Source organism: Sporobolomyces koalae (assembly GCF_050403365.1).
Source record: "Sporobolomyces koalae JCM15063 DNA, S_koalae_JCM15063T_v1_ctg10, whole genome shotgun sequence".
NCBI lineage: Eukaryota > Fungi > Basidiomycota > Microbotryomycetes > Sporidiobolales > Sporidiobolaceae > Sporobolomyces > Sporobolomyces koalae.
Window position 1 is genome coordinate 181235 of NW_027481761.1, and position 24242 is coordinate 205476.

The following is a 24242-nucleotide window of genomic DNA, read 5'->3' on the forward strand; positions in this document are numbered from 1 at the left end:
TCCACTCTCGGGATCGAGAGAGGTATTTACAACCAAGCGCAACATTGCGATTCTCTTTGCGCAAGAGGTGATACTTTTGGTGGTTCAATGTGAAGAAAGGACTCCAAGGTGGAGGGTGGGATGTTATCTTGCGAGGGTAAATTGAGAAAGAGGAAGAAAAGAACGATAAGACGATACAGGAAGAAAGTAGACGACAGTTTTGGAGGGGTTTATTTTGCGAGGGATTGTGGGGGTTCTTACACTCGGTTGCCGACGACAAAGTCTTCAACCTCGTGGAGCCTTCGTTCAGCATCGACACTCGCGTTCGAAGCGGCGCTGAGGACGGCCTTGAGCGACGCAGCGGTGACGTCCTCGTCGACTCCGACTCCCCACACGGCTTTGCCCGTTGCTGGGTCGACCAATTGCACGTACGATGCAGCCTTGACGTCCGAACCTTGTCCGAGCGAGTGTTCACTGTACTCCTTGACTTCGAGGTTCGCGGTGCCCAATTCGGTCTTGAGCGCGTTGAGGAGTGAAGACACGGGACCGTTGCCTTCTCCCGTGATCGTGCGGTTCGATCCGTTGTCGCGCACCGTACCCTTGAACGTCTTCTTGGTCGAACCTTCACCCGAGAACGAGTAGTCGACGAGCGCGAACCGTGCCTCGTGTTCGTCCGTGAGGTAGTACGCCGCCCGGAACGCCTTGACAATGTCATCGGGCGTGATCTCCTTCGAGGTGCGTTCCGAGATCGATTGGATGTACTGGTAGAACGCGGGTTGCATCTTCTTCGGAAGATCGAGTTGGAGGTGTTGTTGGACAATGTACGCGACTCCTCCCTTGCCCGACTGCGAGTTGACTCGGATCACGGCTTCGTACGTGAGAGCGCAGTCGGCCGGGTCGAGGGGCAAGTACGGGATTTCGAACTTGCCGTCGGGGTTCTTTTGGCGGTAGCTGAAACCCTTCTTGATCGCATCCTGGTTTTCATCGGCAGCACATGTCAGCAACCTTCGAAGGAATAACGAAAACCCGAGTAACGACGACTGACTTGGTGCGATCCAGAGAAGGCAGTGAAGACAAGCTCTCCGGCGTAGGGAGCGCGAGGGTGCACGGGGATGTCGGTGCAGGCGGTAACAACCTCGATGCACTCCTCGAGGTTGGAAAAGTCGAGCTCGGGACTGACTCCCTGAGTGTACATGTTGAGCGCGAGGGTGACGAGGTCGACGTTGCCGGTACGCTCGCCGTTGCCAAACAGGCATCCCTCGACGCGGTCCGCTCCAGCCATCAGTCCGAGTTCAGACGCGGCGACACCGGTTCCACGGTCGTTGTGGGTGTGAAGCGACACGACGACGTGCTCGCGGTCTTTGATGTTGCGGCAGAAGTACTCGATCTGGTCGGCGTAGTTGTTCGGGGTCGCGACTTCGACGGTCGCGGGCAGGTTGAAGATGATCGGTCGCTCCTGCGACTTGTCCTTGCCGTTGAACCACGCCTCTTGCACGGCGTTGCAGAGTTCGACGGCGAATTCGGGCTCGGTTTGGGAGAATGCTTCGGGCGAGTACTCGAACTGCCACTGGGTGCGGTCTCCGCGGGCGATGGCCTCGTCGATGAGCTGACGGACGAGTTTGACGTGCTTGACGGCGAGGGCGATGGTCTGCTCCTTCGAGTTGCCAAAGACTTGGTCACGGAAGACGGGCGCGGCAGCGTTGTACATGTGGAAGATGACGTTGCGAGCGTCCTTGAGACTCTCGATCGTGCGGCGGATGAGAGATTCGCGCGCGGGCGAGAGGACCTGGAATCCGCAAGCAGCTCTGGGTGAGTTTGCCGTGCGAAGCGAGCGCAAGTGGAGAAAGATGCGCGTACTTGCAGCCAGACGTCGTTCGGGAGTTCGTCCTTTTCGATCAAACCACGGATAAAGGTGAACTCGGTCTCACTCGCCGAGGGGAACCCGGCTTCGATCTCTTTGAAGCCGCACTTGATGAGGCTGTCGCGAGGGCGCAAGTGAGGGGGGTCAGTCGAGGGTCAAGTTGCGGATCTTCGAGCGAGAGCGACGGACAGGTTGAAGAACTTTTGCTTCTGTTCGATCGTCATGGGGTTGACGAGGGCCTGGTTGCCATCGCGCAAGTCGGACGAGGCCCAGCGGGGTGCCTTGGTGATGCGCTTGTCGGGCCAGGTGCGGTCGGGCAAGTTGACCGAAGCGAACGACCTGGATGCGGGTCGAGAGTGAACGTCAGCTCGGTGACACTCCTCGAGAGCAAGAGGGAGAGGGGGACGTACTTGTACTTGGTCGAGGGATCCTTGAGCCAAGTCGCAGCCGAGTTGACGGGCGTGGACGAGTGCATCGAGCGCGTGATCACTTTGGCAGACCTCTGGATCGCTTGACGAGCAAACATGGAGGAGCGAGGCGGATATGGATTGCGGAGGGGAGAGCGAGAGCAGGGAGGGTCCCCCGCAGAGAGTACTTTAGAAGGTGTCCGCTGCCGTCGCCTTTTTTCTTGTTGACTCGCCGCGCCGCGCCCCACCTCCGACCGCAGACCGGACCGCACTCGGTCGAGGCGATGGACGAGGAGCTGCAGCCTCGCTCGGTGAAGGACCGAATCGCGCTCCTGCAGCAGCACGCCGCCGAGCGAGGTCATTCGCCAGCTGCTGATCGTCCTCCCGCTGCGACCTCGTCCGCAACCACGTCATCGCTCTCCCACCCACCCTCCACCGCCACCTCGGACCCGTATGGACAGTACTCGAACCGGGTAGGACCTACACCCTCGCCCGCTCAGCGCAAGACGATCCTCGCAGACTCGGCAGTCGTCGCGCGGCCCCACTCGCCAACGATCAAGCCCGCACCGAGTCCTGCCCCAGCGCACCTCGGTCCTAGATCATCGCTTGAGCACGCTCTCACGGCGCAGCTAGCAGGCACGACAACTGCGACGAGTCCGAGCCCGACTCGCGCGAAGACCGCTGCTGTCGCCGACTCGACTCGGACCGCTTCTCCCGTGCGAGAAGCAGCATCCCCACCACCCTTGCCGCGCCGAGTCAGTCCAGCACAAGCTCGACCGAGCCGCGGCTACACCGTCGACTCGTCCAGCTCTACCACACGGCCACGGCCAGATACTCTCGGCGGGGGCACTGCGCCTCCACGACTCCCGCCGCGCCGCTCGTCCACGCTCGACTCGCACATACTGCTACCGATGTCAGGCTCGAGCGAGGCTCGCACTTCGACGTCGAGCAGTCCAGATCTGAATCCGCCTATCAATAGCTTCTCATCGTCTCGATCGCTTCCCGCTCCTCCTAAAAGCACGTCATCGTCGGCTCCAGATCTACCACGCAGACTACCCTCTTCACAGCTTGAACAGAGCACCTCGTCTGCATCTTCCCGTGCGAGCGACCTCGCGCGAATACCTCCCACAACCGCAAAACCTCGACCTCGATCGAGGACGAGACCGACGCCAAGTTCGTACGATCCGTTGCAATCAACTGCGGTGCAGCGCCCACTCGAGAGCAACGGTAGCTCGGAACCGACCGCGATTCGACCGATCGATCCAAGAGCTCGCAAGCGGTACGAGCGCCTGTTTGATCAATGCGTCTCGGTCTCGCCCTCGTCGTCGTCAAACGTTACTGCGGATGACGAGCGAGCATGGGTCGAGGGCGAGGTGGTCAGGATGGTTTGGGAACGCAGTCGGTTGAGCCGAGAGAGTCTGAGACGAGTATGGTAAGCATTCTGCTCAGTCGACTCTTTTGACGAGTCTGACCTCGGCTCGGTCCTCGAAACAGGAACCAGGTCTCGCCCCATTCTGCCAGGCTCGACAAGGAAGGGTTCGTACGTGGCATGTGGATGATTGATGAAGAGCTTCGGAGACATCAGAGCCGGAGAGAGTAAAATGGATTTTGTGTGATTTTTCTGCGGAGACCTGTTGCCACAGTAGTGTACATTGGATTGGAATTGACCCGCAAGAGTCGAGACCCGTTTCGAAGGCGAGAGAGTGAGACCGAAAGTCGGCGATTTCGCAAGAGTTGGTCATCATCGAGACAGTTCCGATCATAGCCACGCCCTTTCCGTGACGACTCCGATTGCACCGGGGCCTTCCTTCGATCTTTCATCCTGGCGTTTGCTCACTCGATTCGCACCTCGACTCTCGTCGTCGGCCTCTTCAGAAGTTCGCCTACGCCTTTGCTCCACTCGCGCTCCTGCATCTCTCGCGTCTCCCGCATCGCTTCATTCTCCACCACTTTGTACACAATGGCACCTGTACCTCCGTTCAAATCGCAAGCGAACGACAAGGGCAAGGATCACTTTGACTTGCTCGTGATCGGAGGAGGTTCGGGAGGGTTGGGAGCCGCGCGTCGTGCCGCTCAGTACGGTGCCAAAGTCGCCATCATTGAAGAGACGTGGCGTCTAGGAGGCACTTGTGTCAACGTCGGATGTGTTCCGAAAAAAGTCATGTGGCACGCGGCCGATATCAGGTCAGACACATTTTGGTTAGTGGTGCGCAACCCTCCCGAAAACTGACAAACTTCGACACGGAACAATCGCAAACAGGGAAAAACTACACCACGCGAACGCGTACGGGTTCAAGGTTCCCGAGGAGAACACGCAGATTGATTGGCCTACGCTCAAGCACAAGCGAGACAAGTACATCGAGCGCTTGAACGGCATCTACGAAAAGAGTGAGCCTCTTCGCTTCGATCCTTACATTGCGATCAACTGCAGTTACTGACGAGAGAGAAACCCGCCGCGTAGACGTCGAAAAGGACGGCGTCGAGTACATCACTGGGCACGCACGTTTTGTCGACAAGAACACCCTGTCCGTCTCGCCCACCTACCCGGCCGACAAGGCGCACGGTGGTTCCGACCAGGAACGTCAGTACACCGCTGATCGCATCGTGATTGCGGTCGGGGGTACCCCGACCTTGCCCAAAGACATCCCCGGTTACGACCTCGGATTCCACTCGGACGGCTTCTTCTACCTCGAAGACTTGCCAAAGCGCGCAGTCATCGTTGGTGCTGGTTACATCGCTGTCGAGCTTGCCGGTGTTTTGCACACGCTCGGTGCGTCTCTTCCCATCATTAACGCACATTCATCGTAATCAGCGCTGACTGTTTTTGGCTGCTTTGCCTTTCAGGTGCCGAAACTCACCTCTTGATCCGTCACGAGAAGATCCTGAAAGCGTTCGACCCGCTCTTGCAAGACACGCTCCAGAACCACATGACCAAGACTGGAATTCACATTCACCAAAACACCAACGTCACCAAAGTGACGACCGACGAATCGAACCCGGATTTGCACAAACCCTTCCCCAAGACCGTGTTCACGGACAAGGGCGAAGAGATCGGTGCCGACGTCGTCCTGTGGGCGATCGGTCGACACTCGTTGACCGACGACCTCGGAATCGACAAGGTTGGAATCGAACTCGCCAAGAACGGAGACGTCGTCGTCGACGAGTACCAAAAGACCAACGTCGACAATATTTTCGCGATTGGAGACGTGCAGGGTAAAGAGTTGTTGACTCCAGTCGCGATTGCCGCCGGAAGGAGGTTGTCGAACCGACTGTACGGTGGAGTCGAGGGGGACAAACTCGACTACAACAACGTCCCGACCGTCGTCTTCTCGTAAGCTCCCCAAGATGCATTCAACAAGATCGACGTCAAGTTGACTTTTTTTGGTGCTGTCGCCATACCTCAGTCACCCTACGATTGGAACTGTTGGTCTCGTGCGTTTCCACATTTTCTTCTCTCTCTCGATTCCTGTCGTTCGCGAGATTTGACGAACAAACATGATGAAAACAGACTGAACCGCAAGCGCGAGAGAAGTACGGAGACGACGAGATCAAGGTGTACAAGACGTCGTTCACGTCGTTGTACTACTCGATGATGGACGCCGACCACAAGGAACCAACTGCGATGAAGTTGATCTGTGCAGGCAAGGACGAGAAGGTGGTCGGATTGCACTTGATCGGAATCGGGTGCGACGAGATGTTGCAAGGATTCGCCGTCGCCGTCAAGATGGGAGGTACGTGATTCCCACCGAACCGCTTGATCCTGCGTCGATCTCTTCACTGACTTTCTCTCTCACGGGACGGTTTACGACAGCCACCAAGGCGCAATTCGACGACTGTGTAGCCATTCACCCGACCAGTTCGGAAGGTACATTTACTGTTCCACTCGTCATATGCAGGGTCAGGGAATTGTCACTGACTCTTTTTTTCTGCGCAAATTCGTAGAGGTGGTCACGATGAGGTAAAAGGGGTGAAGGGGGAGTCAAGGAGTGCATCATTTCCTGTTTCTGGCTTTGCAGCGGTTCCGGTCTCGCGACACTACAATAAATCTGAAGTATGTTATAAGTAGACCAGACTGCGTGAGCGATAGGGAGAGAAACTTTTGTCTGTCGTGCGCATTTGTGCACATGTCAAATTGACTTTCGATTTCTCCATGCATTCACTCTCGACAAAACAATCGACTTTCGATTCTCGTCCCCGCAACTCTCGAGCAGCCCAACACCAAGCTGTGAACAGAATTGGGCTGGCACACAAGTGCCTGCGTGCCTTTGGATAGGCCATGTCGGATCCACAGGCAGTCTGTCAATCGTGTGGAGGCATCGGCACGCTCGTTCTCGAAGTCGCTTCTGGCACTCTCGCATGTGAACGATGTGGAACCGTTTCAAACGACTCTTCGACCGCGACGTTCGAGTTCCTTGCACGGGTGGACGAGGAGGACGAGTTTGCGAACGGACGGACCTATGTTTCGGAATCTCGTACGGCTTGGGCAGGAGGAGTCGCTGCGAGTCGAGTCCGCGCACTCGGAGGTAGGGGTTCTCAATGGGCCCAATCGATTGGCGAGACCACTGCCATGTTTCATTCAAAGAAAGCGGTCAGCTCTCTCTCTCTTACTCTCACAAGAAATCATCGTTCTTCATTCCTGATCGAATCATCACGTCAATTGGGGGGTCTCATACAGGGCGAATTGGACAAACTCCTTCGTCGTATCCTGTTCCGATTCGATGCCGTGTCTTTGCACCGTACGACAAAGAACTTGTTTGCAGTCATGAAGGGCAAACTCGGGTTCAGGTGGGGATACCGCGCAGAAGTGTTTGCTGCGGCATGCGTCTATGTCGAGATGAGAAAGGTAGAACGGGAGATTTGGATTCAAGACCTCATCGTACGTACATTTGTATCAAAATTACGCCTGGGGTCTTCTTTCTCTCTAACTTGTTTCGCTCGCCTTCATGGTTTTTGACAGGACTGCTGTGAACCACTCAATGACCCGGTACACATCTCGCGCGCGATTCGGATCATCAAACTAGAAGCAAACATCCTGACCAAAGAAATCGACCCACTCATGTTTGTCGAACGAGTGCTCGTGCATCTTCAAAAAATCTTGCAAGGTCCAACTCCCAGTTTCCATTTCAACAAGAAGATGAAACCGTTCAGCAAAAAGAACCTCGATTGGATCATCCACCTCTCGCTCGAACAAGCTCGAACCCTCGCACTCTCCCTCTTGCGCTTCTCGCGTGATCTGTACCTCGTACATGGTCGAGCACCTGAACAAGTCGCATGCGCAGCCGTCATGGTCGCCCTCGAAGGGATCGCTCGCCGACCTTGTCCGAAACAACAAGAGTTCGATGACGAGATGGCCTGGTTGACCAATACGGCCGCGTTCACAATTCAGGAACGGTACCGCGAGTACACGAAAGCGTTGACGGATTACGCACCGAAACTCCCGTGGGTCGCTGGCAAGGCGAGCAAATGGAAAAAGAAGGACGTGGTCGAGTACACGAGCGACATTGTTCAGTTCTGGAAGGCGCTCGACGCAAAGGAGAGCAAAGCGAACGCGAAGCGACAGGCCGAGGAACATCCTCCGGATGCCCGTCGCGCGAAGGAGGAGGAGTTAGAGCAGTCTTTAATCGCGGCAGCTGAGAAGGAAGGCGAAGGAGGAGACGTCGACGAGGCAGAGGAGGAAGAGGAAGAGGAAGAGACGGTACCGCAAGATCTGTCGTTCGCAGACCCCCTCAAGAGCAAAGACGATATCTATCGCTACGCGGTCGATTCGGATCGGAATGAAATCGCCTCTCGCACTCGGTACAGTACTCACGACGAAACCCTGTCGAAACGTCCAGCAAACTACATTCGAGGGTCGACAGATCGGGCTCGACAACGAGCGGCGCAAGAGGCTCTCGCGAAAGGGTTTGGTACACACGCACCGGACTCGATTCGGCTTGGTGCCCCCACCTCGGCGGCTTCAGACTCGAGCGAGAACAACGGTCTCGTTGCGATCGCGAACGAGTTGCCGGTGTATGGACAGAAACCCGAAGACATTCGCGCTCAACTGGCCCCGAGTGCCGGCAAGAAGAACAAATTGACCCGACGCGATACCCGCTTGAGCAAGCTGTTGTGGGCCAAGTCGGCCGAAGAGATCGACGATGACGAACTGTTTGACGAAGGCGAGCTCGATTCGTACTTGCGAACGCAAGAGGAGGCAGCGCTTGTCCGGCGCCTGCCCGAATACGTCAACATGGTTCGATATGCGATCGAACAAGAACTTAAACCGAAACAACCTCAACGGCCACGTCGTCGAGTTCGAGGGCAACCGAATCCCGAGTACGAGAAAGTTCGACAAGAGGCGATCGCACGAGGAGGGACGATCAATGCTCTGTTGAAAGCAAGGATGAAACGCGATCGAGGCGAAGTCGAACCGGGAGAGCTCGATCAAGGAGAACACGAGCTCGATTTGCAGCGCGAGTTTCGTCCGCGCAAGAAAAAGACAAAGGTCAACGAAGAAGCACGTGCTCGATTGGCGGCGTTATTGGCATCAGGTGCGAGCGACAACGAAGATGACGAAACCGGGCATCGTCAAGAGGGCACGGACGAATGGGTCGGTCTCGCAATGAATGTTGCGGGTGGGGTCGATGGGGGCGTGGTCGATGTTGAAGGGCTCGATGAAGATGACAGCGACGACAACGATAAAGATGACGGGCAGTCTGATACAGGAGGAGGAGACGATGATGACAGCGCTTGGAGAAAGGAGTTTCAGTATGGCGCAGTCGACAGTGACGGCTATGAAGATGAATGATGGGTTGAGGCGTTCTCTCTGTTTCCTGTTTCTGTTTAATCTGTCGCTTGTACCATTACTATAATCTTTCGCAATCTACAATCGTCGTTCCACACTCGTCGTTCAACTCAAATCATGATGTCGTTGGTTGGGATGAAGAGCGCAAAAATCATTGTTGCACGCTTGCTTGCATTATTTTCTCGACAGCCGATAAATCTACCCTTGTTCCTGCTGCCGCTCGTCGAGTGCTTCTTCGTCAATCTGCTCCAACGTCCCGTCGAACACGCTCGTTTCCGGGATCCCCCACCACCGATTCTTGCCTCCTTCCTCCTCGAAAAACGGTCGGAACGACTCGACGAGTGCGTTGCGTTTTTCTACAGCTTCCATCAAGACCGGACTGACCGGAACCTTGCTCGGATCGTCGTCGGCAGCAGTAGGTCTCGAACGATCCCGATCCCGGTTTGATCCTTTCTTCTTCTTGTTCTTCGAATCCGTTCTCTGCCGTTTGTGCCACCCGGCCTCGATCACGCGTTCTTGGGCATCGCGGGCAGTTTCGTACTCTTGATACGCCATGCGATCCTTGACGATCGACATGAGAATCGCTTTGCGGTGTTCGTTCAGTTCGACTTGGAGTTGCAACGAACGCTGGCATGCTCTGAGGGATGTCGAAATCTCGTCGTCTTCGCGACTCGACCAATCGACCTGTACGTCGTGTCAAGGGTCAATGTCAAAAACTACTGAGAACGAATCAATTTCACGCTTACTTCTTCCTCCGGGAGTAGGCCGATGAACCTCAGCTCCCGTTTGATCCTCTCCTCGAGATCGACCGCATCCATCTCTATCTTCTTTGGTGGTTGCAACTCTTTTGGTCCATCAACCTTCGTCCGTTGTTGCGGTTGCTGCTGCTGTTGTTGTTCGTCGTCTTCCTCTCCGTCCGCGTCGACCTCGTGCTCGTCCTGATCAGGTGCTTGGGTCGGCTGCTGAGAACCGACAATCGTTGCCCCGTTCAATGTTTCCATCCCGACGAGGCCCAGCGAATCGAGTTCATCCGCTCCTCTGTACAACAGTTTGGCACCTTCTTCGAGCGCGAGGGCACTCATCAACCTCTCGCTGAGGGGACCGAGAAAAATGTTCTCAGTCGCCATCGCCTCTTCGCTCAAGTGACACGGTTTCAATCGTGGTAAAGGTGCCGGTTCGAGCGCATTGTACCCTGCGTGACGAGCTAGGTTCTGCTGTTGTTGGTGCAAGAGGAGTTGTTGTTGTTGCTGAGGCGTACGACGAGACATGGTGGGATCGAAATCTTCTTCTTCCCACCTCTGTTGATAGGATTTGCCTAGTGGAGGGATGATGTAAGGTAATACATCTTCCGGCTGCGCAATTTTTCCAAACGAACAAGCTCAAGATCAGTTTCTACTGAAAATCCTTGAGCGCGAGAAACCCAACTGACTTTGGCGGCCAGGAACGCTAGATCATCTTCGCCAAACGGTCGCAAGTAACTCTCGGTCCAGTTGACAAACGTCGAATGGGCAATCTGTTGCCCAGGTTTCGCGTTCGAAAAGTCTCCCTCGACATCGGCCTGACGTTTCGCAGTAGGTACGGGCGGCACGACTTCGGGTTTGACGGGTACAATCGGGTACGTTGGCACGTAAAACGCGGTCGCCGAACCGGGTGCTGGGGGTTTGATCGGGATCGAGTGCTTCGTGAACCGTTCTTCTCGCAATCGTTTCTCGATCGGGTTCAATTGCGGTATTTGATGGTGGAGGCGCGTCAGAGTCGAATTTGTTGCGGGCAGTTGAGATGCAAAGGGGAGAGGAGAGTCGCGAGCCGAGGGGGTGGGTGGCGCTGGAGTCGCAGCAGGAGTCGAGGCCGAAGAAGGAGTCGCGTTTTGGGACGTTTCGAGTTTCCGAATCTTTTGCAGCAGCGGCTGCTCAGCTGTTTGTGACGAGCAAGATCCATCAGTACCAACTCGAGCACGTTCAGACATTTGAGGCAAGGGTCTCACGGGCAGGGGTCGACTCTGCACCAGATTCGTCAGAGTCTAGCACCGCATCTCGTTTCCGTTTCTTCTTGTCATGATGCCGTGGAGGTTTCGGTTGCAGTGAGTCCTCTTCCGGTTCTGGCGATGATGCATCTATCATGAGGTGCGCGAGAAAACCGTCAGAACTCGAGTCGGGCTCGCAGCGAAGCAGAACAGAGGCAAGCTAACCCTTCTGAAATGATGTCTCGAGCGAGGCAACGTCCTGATCCACTGGTGGTGGAGGGGCCTGTTTCTGAGCCTTCTGTGGCTGTTGCTGTTTTGCCTGGCTGGCGACATCTGCTTCGGCTTGTTCGCGCGCGAGTTTCTGTTGTGCCTGCTCGTCGCGCTCGGCAGCAAGTTGTTGTTGCTGATGTTGCTCGCGCTCGGCGGCTGCGGCTTTCTGCGCGACGCGTTCCTCCTGCTGCCGCCGCTCGAGCTGTTCTCGTTCGAGCTGTTCGAGCCGATCTCGTTCGCGCTTGTCATCCTCGTCGCGCTTGCGTTTGCGTTCCGATTCTTTGTTGATTCGAGTTTGTTCCTCGAGCGTGCGTTGCTCTGCCTGGTGACGCTCGTTCGCGAGTTTGCGGTTGTCGTCCTTGAGCTGGATCCTCGAAGTAGCAGCGAACCTCGAAGCAACGAGGACGGTCCTCAGGTTCAGCAAGGTCTGGTTCGGGAGTGGACCAGTCGAGGAGGAGCACGTGATGAGCGGAGACGAGGCGTTCGCGGGCGTGTGTAGCGGGAATTTGGTCAATGCAGGAGCATCGGCGGTCCCGGCGGTCGAGGCAGTGGCGAGCGGCGGCGGTGGTGGCGGAATTGGTGGATTTGGCATAGCCGCTTACGGCGCTCGAGGCCCTCAGAGGCCTGTACTCTGGCACGAAGCGGCTGATGATGAGCGAATCGGTTCCGGCGTCGTCCCCGTTCCCGCGTCACTCGCTTGCTCTCGCTAGACTGATCTCGCTGTGTAAAGTCCAGGCGCTGGGCGTTCGGGAGCTGGAAGTCGTGCAGCAGCAGCGGCGGGATCTCGGGTGAAGGAAGCGGTGTAGCGAAATCGGGCGAGCGATCAGGCGCGTACGGGCAGTCGGTCACGGCTATACAGTCCTGGCGATTCCCTGAGATGTCGTGTAGTGTTGCCGGGGGGTCCGCGGCCGGGGTACGCGCGTGGAAAGTGGACCTGCTTGGCGCCGCCCGACACTTTCTGAAACAACACGCGCGGTCGTCAGCCGTTCCCTCAGTCGTCCGACAGCCTTGATTTGATCTTGCAGGTCTAGGTTGCACGCGGAAGCGTCCTGCACGCTCGCCTGCCAAGTTCTGCACAGCTTCGGAAGGTCGAGCCGCTCGTTCGCGTCGGTCGGACCCGCGCTCTCTCAATGCGTGACGAGTATCAGCATGCCCCTCTAGCACAAGACGAGTACGTCCGTGATCAACACGAGCTCGAACCGATAAAATCGACGAGGAATCCGCCCAGGACACTGCGCAGCGACACCGTTCACGACGACATTGACCAGCTTGTGCATTCCCACACGCCGCACCGGGATGACGACGATGATGAGGACGAAGTTGAGGGCTTGCTCGACGCGAACGATGAGCCAGCGGGAGAGACGAGTGTTCCCGAGGACGAAGCGCCAGTGCATAATTCGACACTCGCGCACGCTCACACGACACCGCCGAACAAACGGAAGCGTACCATTGTGCGCGAACTGGTGTCAGAGGCGAGCTTCTCTTTGACCTCTTTCTGACCTTCCCTCGTTAGCTAACCTCTTCAGGAGCAGACTCTGCCCGTGTTCTTCCTCGTACTCGTCGGAGCGATCCTGACGGGCGAATTGCTCGAGAAACTGCAAGCCTGGAGAGTGTTCATCCGGATAGAGGAGCTCTTCATCCTCGTACCGATCCTGCTGAATCTCAAAGGTGAAAACAAACTACCCGGGTGTTACCCTCGATTCCAATCGAGCTGAAACAACTTAGCATTCTCCTACAGGGAACCTCGACATGAATCTCGCTGCAAGATTCTCGACTTCTGCCAACATTGGCGAACTCGACTTGCGGCGCACAAGGCGGTCGTTGATCCTTGGCAATCTCGCCTTGCTGCAGGTCCAAGCCTTGATCGTCTCGTTCATCTCGGGACTGATCGCGTTCCTGCTCGGACTCGCGAGTCGCAAAGGTGTTCACCACGCGCTGCAACATCCCGTCCATAAAGTCGGCATGATCGGGACCGACGATCAAGGGAACGACATTCGCGGCGGGTACTTTGAGGCACTCTTGGTCTTGTGCGTCAGTATGCTCGCAGCGGGCATCAGTTCTGGAGTACTCGGTAGCTTCATGTGCAGCTTGGTTGTGCTGTGTCGAAGGTTCAAGGTCAACCCGGGTGAAGATTCATTTTCTCCTCTCGCGAATGAAACGCTTTACTCCTACGATCGCAGAAGCACTGACTGTCCTTGAATTGTTCTTTGAGAACAGACAATGTCGCGACTCCAATCGCTTCGATTCTGGGAGATGTCGTCACTCTCGTCATCCTCGGAGGTCTCGCCTCTTTGTTTGCGAAATTCATGGGTACGCGTACTTGTCTCTCGACTTGCAAACTCTTTTCGCTCAGAGCTGACAAAAGACATCAAAATCTAGGCACCATCATCTCGACGCTCGTGTTCCTCTTGTTGATCGTGGCGATCGCAGTCAACTTGGTTCTAACGTTCCGGAACGCCTACGTGCAAGAACTCTTGTCGGTCGGTTGGGGTCCCCTGTTTCTCGCTATGGCCATCTCTTCGTGAGTCAGATTCTCACATAAGCGCGTATATGCTCTTTGAACGAGGCTTGACGATGTTGTCGTCGGACACGAAAATGCAGGGGAACGGGTTTGGTCCTCGAGACGTACATCAACCAATTCCCAGGGTTCTCGCTCCTCGCACCAATCTTCACCGCAATTTCGGCTTCCCCTGCATCGATCTTTGTCGCGCGTATTTCGACCTCTTTACATTCATCGCGTCAAAAACCTCGAACTCAAGGGCGAGGAGAAACGTTGTGGGTGACTGGAGGGATCTTGTGGGTACTAGGAATGACCGTGTTGGGATTGGTGTGGGTGTTTGGATGGATGATGAACCAAGTCCCACGTGGGATCGGGTTTGCTCTCAGTTATCTCATCGCAGCGGGAATACAGGTCAGTTTTCGAATCTTTCTCTCTCCCTCTTATGGGTCCCGACGTACACACACCTATGCTTGTTATAATTGACTCTTGTATGAACTTGTTTGCGTTCTCGATTCGCAGACTCTGGTCGGACTGGTCATAGCTCAGCAGGGATGTTTGATCTTGTGGAAGTTCAACTACGATCCAGATGGTCAGTCCACTCTATTCCTTTCATTTGACCTGACGATAGAGAAAAGAACTGAAATGGAGGTTCTGCAGTATACGCCTTGCCGCTACTTTCTTCGATCCTCGATGTGACGGGTCAATTGTTGCTCGTGGCAGCATTCGCAATCTCGAAGAAAACCTCGACTTCTTCGATTATAGACAATACAACAGACACTGGTTTGGAATTGGTAGGAGATTCCGTAAATGGGGGAGAAGTAGTGATACGAAAGCTACTCTCGCTCTTGTGAAAATGACAAAAAGAAAACCCCCATCGAGCATGTGGTCCCTGTCTCCGGTATGTTCTCGCTGAGAAGAGAGGAGAGGACTGGCAGGACTGGCACGTCTGCAGGCAAGAGTTTCCAGAGAAAGGGTTACAAAGGAACAAAGGTATCACGAGAAGCGAAAAGAATCTTGAACGTTGGGGAATTTTGCTTGCAGGTAGGGTTGCGAGGGGAATAGGAACGGGTAGTTAAAGCGAACACGGCGTTTTGCGTGAGAGATGGGATATCGAATGAGCCTAGCGAGCATGATTCAAGCGGGTCGTTTTCGAAAAGGAAGGGTATAGTGAGCGAAATCTGTCTTCTGGTGCACTTGGGATTATCAAAAATTCAAGCTTGTTCACGTCGTCCTCCAGTCTCAGAGCTCGGGTGAAGGTTGACGTTTATCGTGAGGTTGCGAAGCCATCTTGGCCTGTTTCCATCCCACGAACTGATCGATTATAGAAGGCCCTGTTTTGAGACCGCCTGTTAGCGATTCATACGCTTCTGCCGAGTGAGATCTGAGGAAGACAGAGAGAGGGGCGACTTGCAAGCATCGAGTTCGTTCCAATTGGACAAGTCTGGTTCGATCGTGTTGAGAAACTCGAGCAACTGGTTCCAGACGTCTTGAGATACCGACTTGAATCCGTCTCCTTGGGACTGAGCGAACAAATTCCAAGCGTTTATCAGAAGATACAGAAGGAAAAAGGAAGAAGAAAGGAGCCATACCTCTGCAAACTGGACAAACTCTTGACCCATGCCCTTGAACATGTCTTCGTCTTCTTCTGCCTCGCCTTGACTATCGCCTGAGTCCATGCTCGGGACTTGGAAGAGCAAGGTCCAGATCGGAATCGCCATCTCTTTCGGGATTACCTTGGATCCTTGCGTCTTGATGTACCCGAAGACGAACTTGTAGAATTGGTCAAAGCTCGAATTGGACAACCTGTTCTTCTTCTTCGGCGCAACAATCTCCCGAGCGGCAGAAGAACGACTACACTGAGAGTCTACCTCTGAATCAGAATTCAAGTCGTAGTCTTTCATGAAGGTTGGAGGGGGAGTGTAAAGGCGCATCTTGACTTCTCCGAGATAGTCGCTCAATGCAATAGATCCACGAATGCTGCCAGACAGTCCCAATTCAGCCTGGTATTTCTGACAGCGAAGGACGAAAACCCGACTTACTCAAAAGGACGCAGGGTGCGCTCGAAGTCAGTGTACTTGAAACTGCCAAATGTCCCCGGTTCCGCTTGCAGCTTCCAAGCAAGGATAAACATGTGAGTCTGCGAGAAAGAGAACAGTGGTATGGGTCAGCCTCTCGATCAGTTGCAAAATAACTCGCTAGTTCTCTTACATCCTCAATCGAGAGTTGCATTTCTTCGAAGAGTTTCTCTATTCCTTCCGCCGACATCGTTCCCTGATCAAACAATGCTTTTCCTGTGGTGTCTCCTGCCTCTGGATGGGGGTCCTGGTCTGAGAGAGGCTGCTCGACGAATTGCGCGAACCACTCCGAAAGGGCTTGTTCAAACGGGACCGGTTCCGAGTAAGCAGCTTGTCTCATCATCTGCAAGAACTTCGAGTGGATGATCTTGTTGGACTGCTTTGAGGATGATGTTGACGCGGTGTTCATGTTGGAGGGGTCTCCGCGAGTCGAAGCGGCAGCAGTCGTAGTGGTCGGCTTCTTGTGCTTCTTCTTTGCTTTCACAATTTCTGTATGACCGGTTCAAGTTTGAATGAGCGGTAATTATGTATGACGAAGGAGGGACAATCATTACCGTTCGAGTTTGCTTGAGCTGGCTCGAGCTCGACGTCGCTACTGTCGAACCGACTTTTCGTCTTCTTCTTTTTCGCCTTGCTCGTGTCTTTGGTTTTTTCTGTGGCTCCAGATTTCGCACTGGTGCGCTTCTTTGCTGTCGGCGCGGCATGCTTGGTATCGAGTTTATCCTCGGAATGGGCTTCGGAAGAATCGGATAGGATGAGCTCCTCTACCTGTCGCTTCTTGCTCTTGGAAGCGCCAGTCGACGACGTGCTCATCTTGGATTTGGTCGAGGCAGGAACGTTGGAGGCAGGTTGCGCAGTAGCAGGCCCGGACGTCGATGCGATCGGATTCGAGCGCTTGGAAGTGCTGGCTGCAGGAGGCGAAGATCGGTCTGCCTGCGAGAGCTTGGCTTTGGGTTTCGCTTTGTTCTTCGTGCGGGGCTATCATGGGAGGTCCAGAAGGTAGTCGAATGTGGGGGCGACCTTGGTCAGGCAGACACAGGAGGCGCGAGCACGAGCATTCAGACCTACCATGTTTGCTTCAAGGCGCCAGTAGCGTCACGCGGTGAGCCTAGGCGAAAGAGAGACAGAGAGCTACTGTAGAGGGCCGTGCGAACTAAAATAATCATAAGCGCGCGCGCGCGTGGCCAGCGTGGCGGTGCGCAGGTTGACATCTGACGCCAACTCGCGTCGACTCGCTCAAACACGCTCGTTTGAGGTTGTGCTAACGCACCAGAGGCACCATCGACTCGTTACGTACGCGACATTGGTCTCTTTCTCTCGATGTTGGCTTGGATGACGCAGGCTGACCGCCGATCTCGTTCATCTCCTCAGATGCCGCCCGCGAGCCTACCCGAAGTGGATGATCCTCTAGACTTCACCCACCGATCTTTCCAGCAGGTCGACTCGGCATTGCGCTGTCAGATCTGTCACGAGCTGTTGACCGCGCCCGTCCTCCTCACGACCTGCAGCCACACGTTCGACTCGCTGTGCCTTCGAACCCATCTCAAGGACATCAAAAAGTGCCCTCAATGTGCGACCGAAGCGAACGAGGACCGTATCCGCAGGAACATCCAGCTCGAACAAGTCGTCCAGCTGTGGAAACTCGCCCGGACCGACCTACTCGCGCTCGAACGCGTTCCTACGCCGCCAGTGCGAGAGTCAAACGCTTCTACCACCACGAGTTCAGTCAAGACGAAGCGGAAACGGTCCCCTTCACCCCAGCCAGCTGCGTACACAATCCCAGACGACGAGAGTTCAGACATTGAAGTCATCTCAGAGGATCCGGCATTCCCCAACAAGATGAGTCGTCCAAACAAGGCTGCTGCCAGTACGAAAGGGAAAGAGAAACAAGCGCGAGTCGGAGGAGATCCCACAGACCGTGAGCATCTTTGCTGTCTCGCTGTCTTCTTTTTCTTCCCACTGCTAATTGCCTTCAATCACCTCAGCTTCTCTGCTCGTCAACTGTCCCCTGTGCTCGAACCAAGTCAAGAACGGGCTCATATCGGGTCATATTGACTCTCAGTGCAAGAGATTTATCCACACTGCTCCCACACTCGACGAGAGAGGGCACCTCGGTCGAAGCAAAAAGAAGAAGCGGGACGATGCGTTTGGGAGACTGATGGGAGCTGCTTCCACCAGCAATCACGGAGCGACCGGCAACTCTTCGGGGCAAGAATCCATTTCGCACGCTTGCTCTCTTCTCTTCTAGCTCTGACTCGTTCCCATGTTGCCATGATTTACCCAACCGACAGAACCGACGAGGATACTCCACATGTAGGGAGTGGCCATTCCTCCCACGACTTGTCAAAATATCTGCCTCTACCGAATTACGCACACAAGAAACTGAAAGACCTCGAGATCATACTCAGAGTCAGTGCCTTTCCCTATCGCTGTGGTACAAACTCGATGATTTGACGAGATGGTTCATTAAGGAATTGGATCTTCCGACGACAATTCCAACCCAACCGTCCCACGCGCCCATGACGACCGATCACAAGATTCAATACCTCAAGAAGCGACACTCTCACTTTTTGACCTTGTGGAACGCCAATGTCGATGTCACGGACGAGACGAAACGCAAAAGCTCGAAGCAGCTCAAAGACGAGTTGCGAAATTGGGAGAGAGTGTTTGAACGCGAGGACAAGGACAAGGAAAAACGTAGCAGGACGAAAGGGTCGAATCAAACGAGCGTAAGTTTCCGGACCTTCTCCCAGAGATCTAGCGTTTTAGGAGATGAGAGAACTGAGCGAGGGAGGTCCTCTTTAGCAGGGTACCGAGGTCGAATTCAAGAACCTGATCGAGCAAGCGAGAGCGACGTACAAACGGGATCGCGAGAAGAAAGTATCGACTCAGGCTCCTGAACTTGCTGTAGCCGATGAAAAGGAAGAAGATTCGGCAAGCAATTCTCGTGACGAGAAAGTCGAGTTGGAAGAGAAACGAGGCACAGCGGAACCATCCGATCGGATCGACGAGGCAGAAAGTACCATGAAGGAAGAAGTCGAGGAGGAGCACGAAACACCACTAGAAAGGACACGAGAGGAGGAATCCGAACCTCGCATTGAACCCGCCGCGGACGAGATCCTCTGGAATGGTGTCGAGCGTACTCAACCAAACCATAGTCATTCTCCGCCTCCGACGACCTCGATCCCCACGCCACCCCGTTTGCACTCGTTCGAGCTCGAAGAGGCAGAGAACGAGGGAGGAAGGTATGGCAGGAGGACGAGGGAACGCAGTTCGTCCATCTTGGAGTACGACCAAAAGTTCTTTCCCCCTACGAGTCAGCGGGTACGTCAGATCGATTGGGATCTGATCAGAAAAGTCGCGAGGCAAGACGAGCAGGAGACCGAGCACGATCTCGAGTGAAAGCAATATTATCGCATTTCGCGACCATTTTCTTTGCCTAATCTGTGACCTCACAAGCACACATTGAACAAGTACAAAGCGCTCGAGCGAATCAGGCGCGCGACAGAAACGAATGTTATGCGGAGATGGTTGCGAAAGATGCGGGCCCGGGAATTGCTTCCGCCCCAACCCGTGTCCATCGTCAGCGTGAGTAGAGTCGCCAGGACTCGCCAAGGACCTCTGTATAGCTCGAACTAACCTGCACTCGGCGCGCTTGACCCTCGGGAGGATAGTCTCGAACTTGAATCATGTCCGGTTCCGACAGTTCGTCTTCCCAACTCGAGCACCTCAAGTCGCTCGTCTCGCAACTCCAGACCAAGATTGAACGTCTCGAGGCGCAAGCTTCGTCTGCCGCTACCGATGCCAAGAACAAGGTCGGCCAGGCAGTCGAGGGCGCGAAGGACAAAGTGAGCGAGACGGTCGGACAGGCCAAGGCCTCGCTCCTCCCCGCCGAGCACCTCCGCTTGGTCCTCATGGGTCCTCCTGGAGCCGGCAAGGGTACCCAAGCCCCGTGGATCAAGGAGAAGTACAACGTGTGCCACCTCGCGACTGGCGACATGCTCCGCGAGCAGGTCAAGTCGGGATCCGCTCTCGGCAAGGAGGCCAAGAAGATCATGGACCAGGGAGGACTCGTCAGTGACGAGATTGTCATTGGCATGATCAAGTCGCAGCTCGAGGAGAACAAGGAGTGCCAACTCGGGTCAGTGTTGAACCTCTGCCTCTCTCTCCTTGTTCTTGATATTGACGATGGTTCCCATGTCAGTTTCATCCTCGATGGATTCCCTCGCAACGTCGCTCAGGCCGAGAAGCTCGACGAGATGCTTGTCGCTCGCAAGCAGCCTCTCGAGCACGCCGTGCAACTGCTCGTGAACGACAACTTGCTCGTGTCGCGCATCACCGGTCGATTGATCCACCCCGCTTCCGGCCGAAGCTACCACAAGGAGTTTGCGTAAGTCCTCTTTGCCATTTCGACCGTCAAATATCGGGAAAACCCGTCCTTGACCATTTTCTCAACTCGACCTCCTTGAACGAAAAAATTAGTCCTCCTAAGAAGGACATGACCGACGACGTTACCGGCGAGCCTCTCATCCAACGATCAGACGACACGGCCGAGACTCTCCACAAGCGCCTCGACACGTACCACAAGCAGACCGGTCCCGTTGCCGAGTACTACAAGAAGAAGAACGTACGCTGGGTTTTCAATTCCCTCTTCACCATCAACACCGGGAAAACCCCCAGAGGATGATCTGAAAAAAGCTGACGACGATCCCATCACGTAATTGAAAATCGACAGATCTGGACTGGTATTGACGCCGCTCAAGCTCCCAAGACGGTCTGGGGCAACCTCCAAAAGATCTTTGATGCCGCCGAACAACAACAAAAGAAGTAGAGAGCGGGGGATCATACAAGTTTCTTGTCATACCTATTTTCCCTAAGGAAACGTCTATTCTCTCTCTCGCTCTGTCCACAAAATGAAACATAGCCAATCGTGAACGCAACTAGATAAGAAGAAGAGCCTAAAAACGCGATCGGAGATTCATTGCGAGCCTTAAGAGGGGTAGAGGGCCCGTAGGGTCTATAGGATCACTCAAAACACTTTCTTTGAATCTGTCGACCAAAGATTGCCTTGGCTTGAGCATGGATGACTAGACGGGGCCTCCCTGGGATGCCACGACGAACGAGACCGACCCAGACCTGAGCCAGCAGGCAGGATACCCCTAATGCCCTGAAAGTGTTTTCCTTCTCCATCCCAATGAGGGAAAGGTCGAGTTCAAAAATTGTTTACAAGAAAAATAACAGATGTTGTCAACAACAGAAGACCGGAACAGAGGTATCCCCAACACGAGCCCAAGAACACGGACAGTACAGAATCCGCATAGAAAAGGAGTAAGAGAGAAAGAGAGAGAGAGTTGACAAGCCCGTTCAAGGCTTAGCTGCGACGGTTCATGCTGCAAGTTCGACAGCAAGGAGCGTTGTCAGTGAGCTGGACCCACAGTGTCGTTCAGACAGAGAGACACGGTGAGATTGACTGACCTCCAAGTACCTTCGTACCCGTTCATGTCGACAGGACTTGAAAGACAAAGGAGGAAAAACTCGAGTTCAGTTCCTGCTCGTCCTGTCCGAGCTAGCACGAAGGAGAGGAGAATCTCACGTATGCGTATCGCGCCATCTACCAACGAGACTGTCCCCAATCCGGTACCCGCGGTAGATCCATCTGCCTCTTGAATCGGGAGTGTACTCCTTGATGATCGTAAACATGCCATCCCAAGCTCGTACCCGTCCTTTCAAGTTGAATTGTCCCCACGCCGAATGTCCTGAACCGGTCAACAGGATCTCGTAATCGCCATCCTCTAGGTCGCGGTGGTCGTGTCCGGTTCCTCGTTTCGAGCTGCGACCCCACTCGTCAAACACTTCCTCGTCTTCCGGCCAGTACGGCAGTTCGCCACTCGAGATTTCGGATTCGCGTCTCGTGCGCTTCTTGCCCTTCTTGCATTCGGACGTCGCGGAAGAATCTTCCATCTCAATTTCGGCAAAGACGGGTTCAACTGCTCCCGCTAAAGTCGTGCTGACTGTCGAGGAAGACGGTCTACGTCTTCTGACTGTCGGGGGTGGGGGCGATTGCGAGTGGGTCGACTTTGACAGAGGAGGTTCGTGATACTCGAATCCAGCATTGAGAACAGGTCCCGTACCTCCAATCGTAGTCGTCGTATTCGAGCCTCTCTTGTTGGTCATCGACGCAGCAACCTTGTCCTTGATCCCTGCGCTTGTCGTCTTCGACGATGTCGTGATCGTCGAGGTTGTACGTTCGAGCTTGACGATCCTTTCCTCCAACTTCCACACCTGCGGTTGATCTCCAAACGGTCCCTCGTACAAACTCCTCATACGGCCTCCCAACATGTCTCGGTAACTGTCGAAATCGAAAAACGAGAACCTGCCCTCCCAGTTCCCTTCGAGATCTCCTTGTGTGTACTTGGTCGGCAATCCCCGCGAGTGGTACGGATCGATGCAACTCGCCAACCGTACGAAATCTCGATCATGTACTCGAGACTTCAACGCCGGCAACGTCGTTTTCGTCGGTCTCGATTGTGCCGTCAACCCTCCCGTCGCACTCGGCCCGGTCGTCGCAGTCGCATTCGGCGGAAACTGTACAGGTTGGGCCGGAGTTCCAGTACCTTGCACGAGCAAATCGTTTTGTACCGAAGGGTCTTGTTCGACTCGGAAGAAGAAGGAAAAAATCGCGGCATGACTGAGATTCGGAGGCGAGAGATCCAGCTTGCGACCCATGTGCGTAATCGTCTGAGCGTGTGATCGAGGTCTCAAGTCGGCGAGGTAAGGACCGGCGGGCGGAGGTAGCACAGGGAACGCTTCGTGAGTGACGGGCAAAGATCGGATGGTCCAGGGTGCCATGAACGCATCAAACTGTTGCAACGTAAAACCCTGTCAGAGTACTGTCCTGGCATCGTACTTTTCCGCTTGTTATGTCTTACCTTGTGAGCAGCAAAAACATAAGGTTTGAGCACAAAGAAACGCTCTTCGGATTCTTGCGCTGTTTCGCTCGCCACGTCATCTGTGCGGAGCGATACTCTTCAGTCTCATGTGCGACGAGGATACAAGGACAAGGGAACGAGGACGTACCTCCGCCGAGCCATCCGATCCAGAGTCCCAAAGCTCTACCCGCGGTTTGTCGGGGCCATCCCGGATTGAGAGCTTCGGCGAGGAGCGAGTGTCGGTAAAACAGTCTCATGTACTCTCTCAGACACGCGTATTCCAACAGGTGCGGCAGATTCTTGCCGTCTGTTCGAGATTTGAACGGATTAGTCCTTCACCCCGGACAAGGGCCGGATTTGTCGTGATGAGTAAGGGAAGCGACTGACCATTCTCGAGGAGCATGAGATAGCAGGTCCACAAGTTCTGAGTCAACTCGTCCGGTTCGCTCAATTTGGTACGACCTCTCCTCGGCGTGAAACTCATCAATCTCGGACTGGCCGGTCTCGAAGTACCCGTTTTGAACCCGCCTTCGATCGCGGCAATCCTCATCTTGGTCAACACCTGACACCTCCTCACGAGCTCGATCGCGTAGTCTCGGTTCGTGAGCGGGTCCCAGGGCGAGGTGGGGATCGTCTTGGGATAGGCATCGTTCGGCTTGGAGTTGCCAGTTGAATCGTCTCCTCGACGAACTCCGTGATCACGATCGTAGTCATGATCGTCATCGTCGAGACTGAACGCTGTCGGTGACGATGGTCGAGTGAAACTCGATCCCGGATTGAGATGGATCGCCTCGGAAGGTTTCGATTCTGGCAGAGTCTGCAACAAGTGCAATTTCTCGCGTTTCTCTTCAATCGTTCGCATCTGTAGGGGGTTACAATCAATATGTCTCGTGAGTGAGGAGAACTACCAAACCTCGGAAGAAGAGGGGAAAAGATGTTTACGGTGGACCACCTGCGCTCGATCGCTCTCGTATCGAACCGCTCCTTGAACAGGTCGGCATAGAACCCTTTGTTGCGTTTGAAGCTCAAGACATGTTCGAACCGTTTCGAAACGAGCAACAACGAGATCAACCCGGTCGGAGGCCCTTGGTTCGAACTGCTGCGGATCAAACAGAACGCGACCTGTTCGATCAGTTCTGGTGGCAACAATTCGAACCGCGAGTACGTGCGGGCTGTGGGAGGGGTCGTTGCGAAGGGTTGAGACGAGTCGGCACGAGGTGGAGCGAGTTGTTCAAGTGGGGTGTTGGTCGTGAGACTGAACGACGACAAACTCTCGGACAGTGGCACCGACGGCGATGGCAACGGAGCATGACCGTCTCGAGCGTCCATGCGCGTGAGGCGAAGAGAGCGAGCTAGCGAGTTGGTGGGGACGGATAAGACAGCAGCTGGGAATTTCAAGATGTTTCATCTTCGGCTTGGCCAATTCCCCGAATTGCGAAATGACCTCCGAGTACCGTACTGTAGAGCTAGAGCT

At 54.8% G+C, this 24242-nt stretch overlaps 10 protein-coding genes across 10 annotated transcripts; 6 read left to right on the plus strand and 4 right to left on the minus strand.

The window, feature by feature from the left end:
• Positions 1-236: 236 nt before the first annotated feature.
• Positions 237-2366, minus strand: JCM15063_001483 (2-isopropylmalate synthase; the record flags this gene model as incomplete). Its single annotated transcript, XM_076677746.1, has 5 exons — positions 237-953; positions 1025-1765; positions 1837-1957; positions 2030-2179; positions 2251-2366. The coding sequence occupies 5 exons, from the start codon at positions 2364-2366 to the stop codon at positions 237-239; spliced, it is 1845 nt and encodes a 614-aa protein (XP_076535070.1).
• Positions 2367-2531: 165 nt separating this feature from the next.
• JCM15063_001484 (uncharacterized protein) lies at positions 2532-3847 on the plus strand (the record flags this gene model as incomplete). The annotated part of the gene is made up of 2 exons (XM_076677747.1): positions 2532-3679; positions 3742-3847. The coding sequence occupies 2 exons, from the start codon at positions 2532-2534 to the stop codon at positions 3845-3847; spliced, it is 1254 nt and encodes a 417-aa protein (XP_076535071.1).
• A 360-nt stretch (positions 3848-4207) lies between these two features.
• GLR1 (glutathione-disulfide reductase GLR1) lies at positions 4208-6209 on the plus strand (the record flags this gene model as incomplete). Its single annotated transcript, XM_076677748.1, has 8 exons — positions 4208-4431; positions 4508-4635; positions 4709-5017; positions 5092-5578; positions 5652-5679; positions 5756-5978; positions 6059-6112; positions 6190-6209. 8 exons carry the CDS (start codon positions 4208-4210, stop codon positions 6207-6209), a joined length of 1473 nt encoding a protein of 490 aa, XP_076535072.1.
• Positions 6210-6523: 314 nt separating this feature from the next.
• JCM15063_001486 (cyclin family protein) lies at positions 6524-9034 on the plus strand (the record flags this gene model as incomplete). Its single annotated transcript, XM_076677749.1, has 3 exons — positions 6524-6835; positions 6923-7123; positions 7205-9034. 3 exons carry the CDS (start codon positions 6524-6526, stop codon positions 9032-9034), a joined length of 2343 nt encoding a protein of 780 aa, XP_076535073.1.
• Positions 9035-9229: 195 nt separating this feature from the next.
• Positions 9230-11856, minus strand: NGG1 (histone acetyltransferase NGG1; the record flags this gene model as incomplete). The annotated part of the gene is made up of 5 exons (XM_076677750.1): positions 9230-9715; positions 9778-10383; positions 10461-10945; positions 11016-11144; positions 11220-11856. 5 exons carry the CDS (start codon positions 11854-11856, stop codon positions 9230-9232), a joined length of 2343 nt encoding a protein of 780 aa, XP_076535074.1.
• A 538-nt stretch (positions 11857-12394) lies between these two features.
• On the plus strand, positions 12395-14615 carry JCM15063_001488 (SLC41A family transporter; the record flags this gene model as incomplete). Its single annotated transcript, XM_076677751.1, has 8 exons — positions 12395-12715; positions 12791-12932; positions 13003-13389; positions 13482-13574; positions 13644-13785; positions 13866-14175; positions 14284-14353; positions 14422-14615. The coding sequence occupies 8 exons, from the start codon at positions 12395-12397 to the stop codon at positions 14613-14615; spliced, it is 1659 nt and encodes a 552-aa protein (XP_076535075.1).
• A 498-nt stretch (positions 14616-15113) lies between these two features.
• Positions 15114-16910, minus strand: JCM15063_001489 (uncharacterized protein; the record flags this gene model as incomplete). The annotated part of the gene is made up of 6 exons (XM_076677752.1): positions 15114-15284; positions 15354-15741; positions 15804-15901; positions 15973-16328; positions 16394-16817; positions 16908-16910. 6 exons carry the CDS (start codon positions 16908-16910, stop codon positions 15114-15116), a joined length of 1440 nt encoding a protein of 479 aa, XP_076535076.1.
• Positions 16911-17210: 300 nt separating this feature from the next.
• On the plus strand, positions 17211-19241 carry JCM15063_001490 (uncharacterized protein; the record flags this gene model as incomplete). The annotated part of the gene is made up of 5 exons (XM_076677753.1): positions 17211-17757; positions 17825-17953; positions 18088-18248; positions 18311-18568; positions 18645-19241. The coding sequence occupies 5 exons, from the start codon at positions 17211-17213 to the stop codon at positions 19239-19241; spliced, it is 1692 nt and encodes a 563-aa protein (XP_076535077.1).
• A 287-nt stretch (positions 19242-19528) lies between these two features.
• Positions 19529-20670, plus strand: ADK1 (adenylate kinase ADK1; the record flags this gene model as incomplete). The annotated part of the gene is made up of 4 exons (XM_076677754.1): positions 19529-19980; positions 20044-20229; positions 20322-20466; positions 20575-20670. 4 exons carry the CDS (start codon positions 19529-19531, stop codon positions 20668-20670), a joined length of 879 nt encoding a protein of 292 aa, XP_076535078.1.
• Positions 20671-21210: 540 nt separating this feature from the next.
• JCM15063_001492 (uncharacterized protein) lies at positions 21211-24097 on the minus strand (the record flags this gene model as incomplete). The annotated part of the gene is made up of 7 exons (XM_076677755.1): positions 21211-21229; positions 21315-21350; positions 21433-22700; positions 22769-22848; positions 22917-23075; positions 23156-23630; positions 23711-24097. The coding sequence occupies 7 exons, from the start codon at positions 24095-24097 to the stop codon at positions 21211-21213; spliced, it is 2424 nt and encodes an 807-aa protein (XP_076535079.1).
• Positions 24098-24242: the final 145 nt, after the last annotated feature.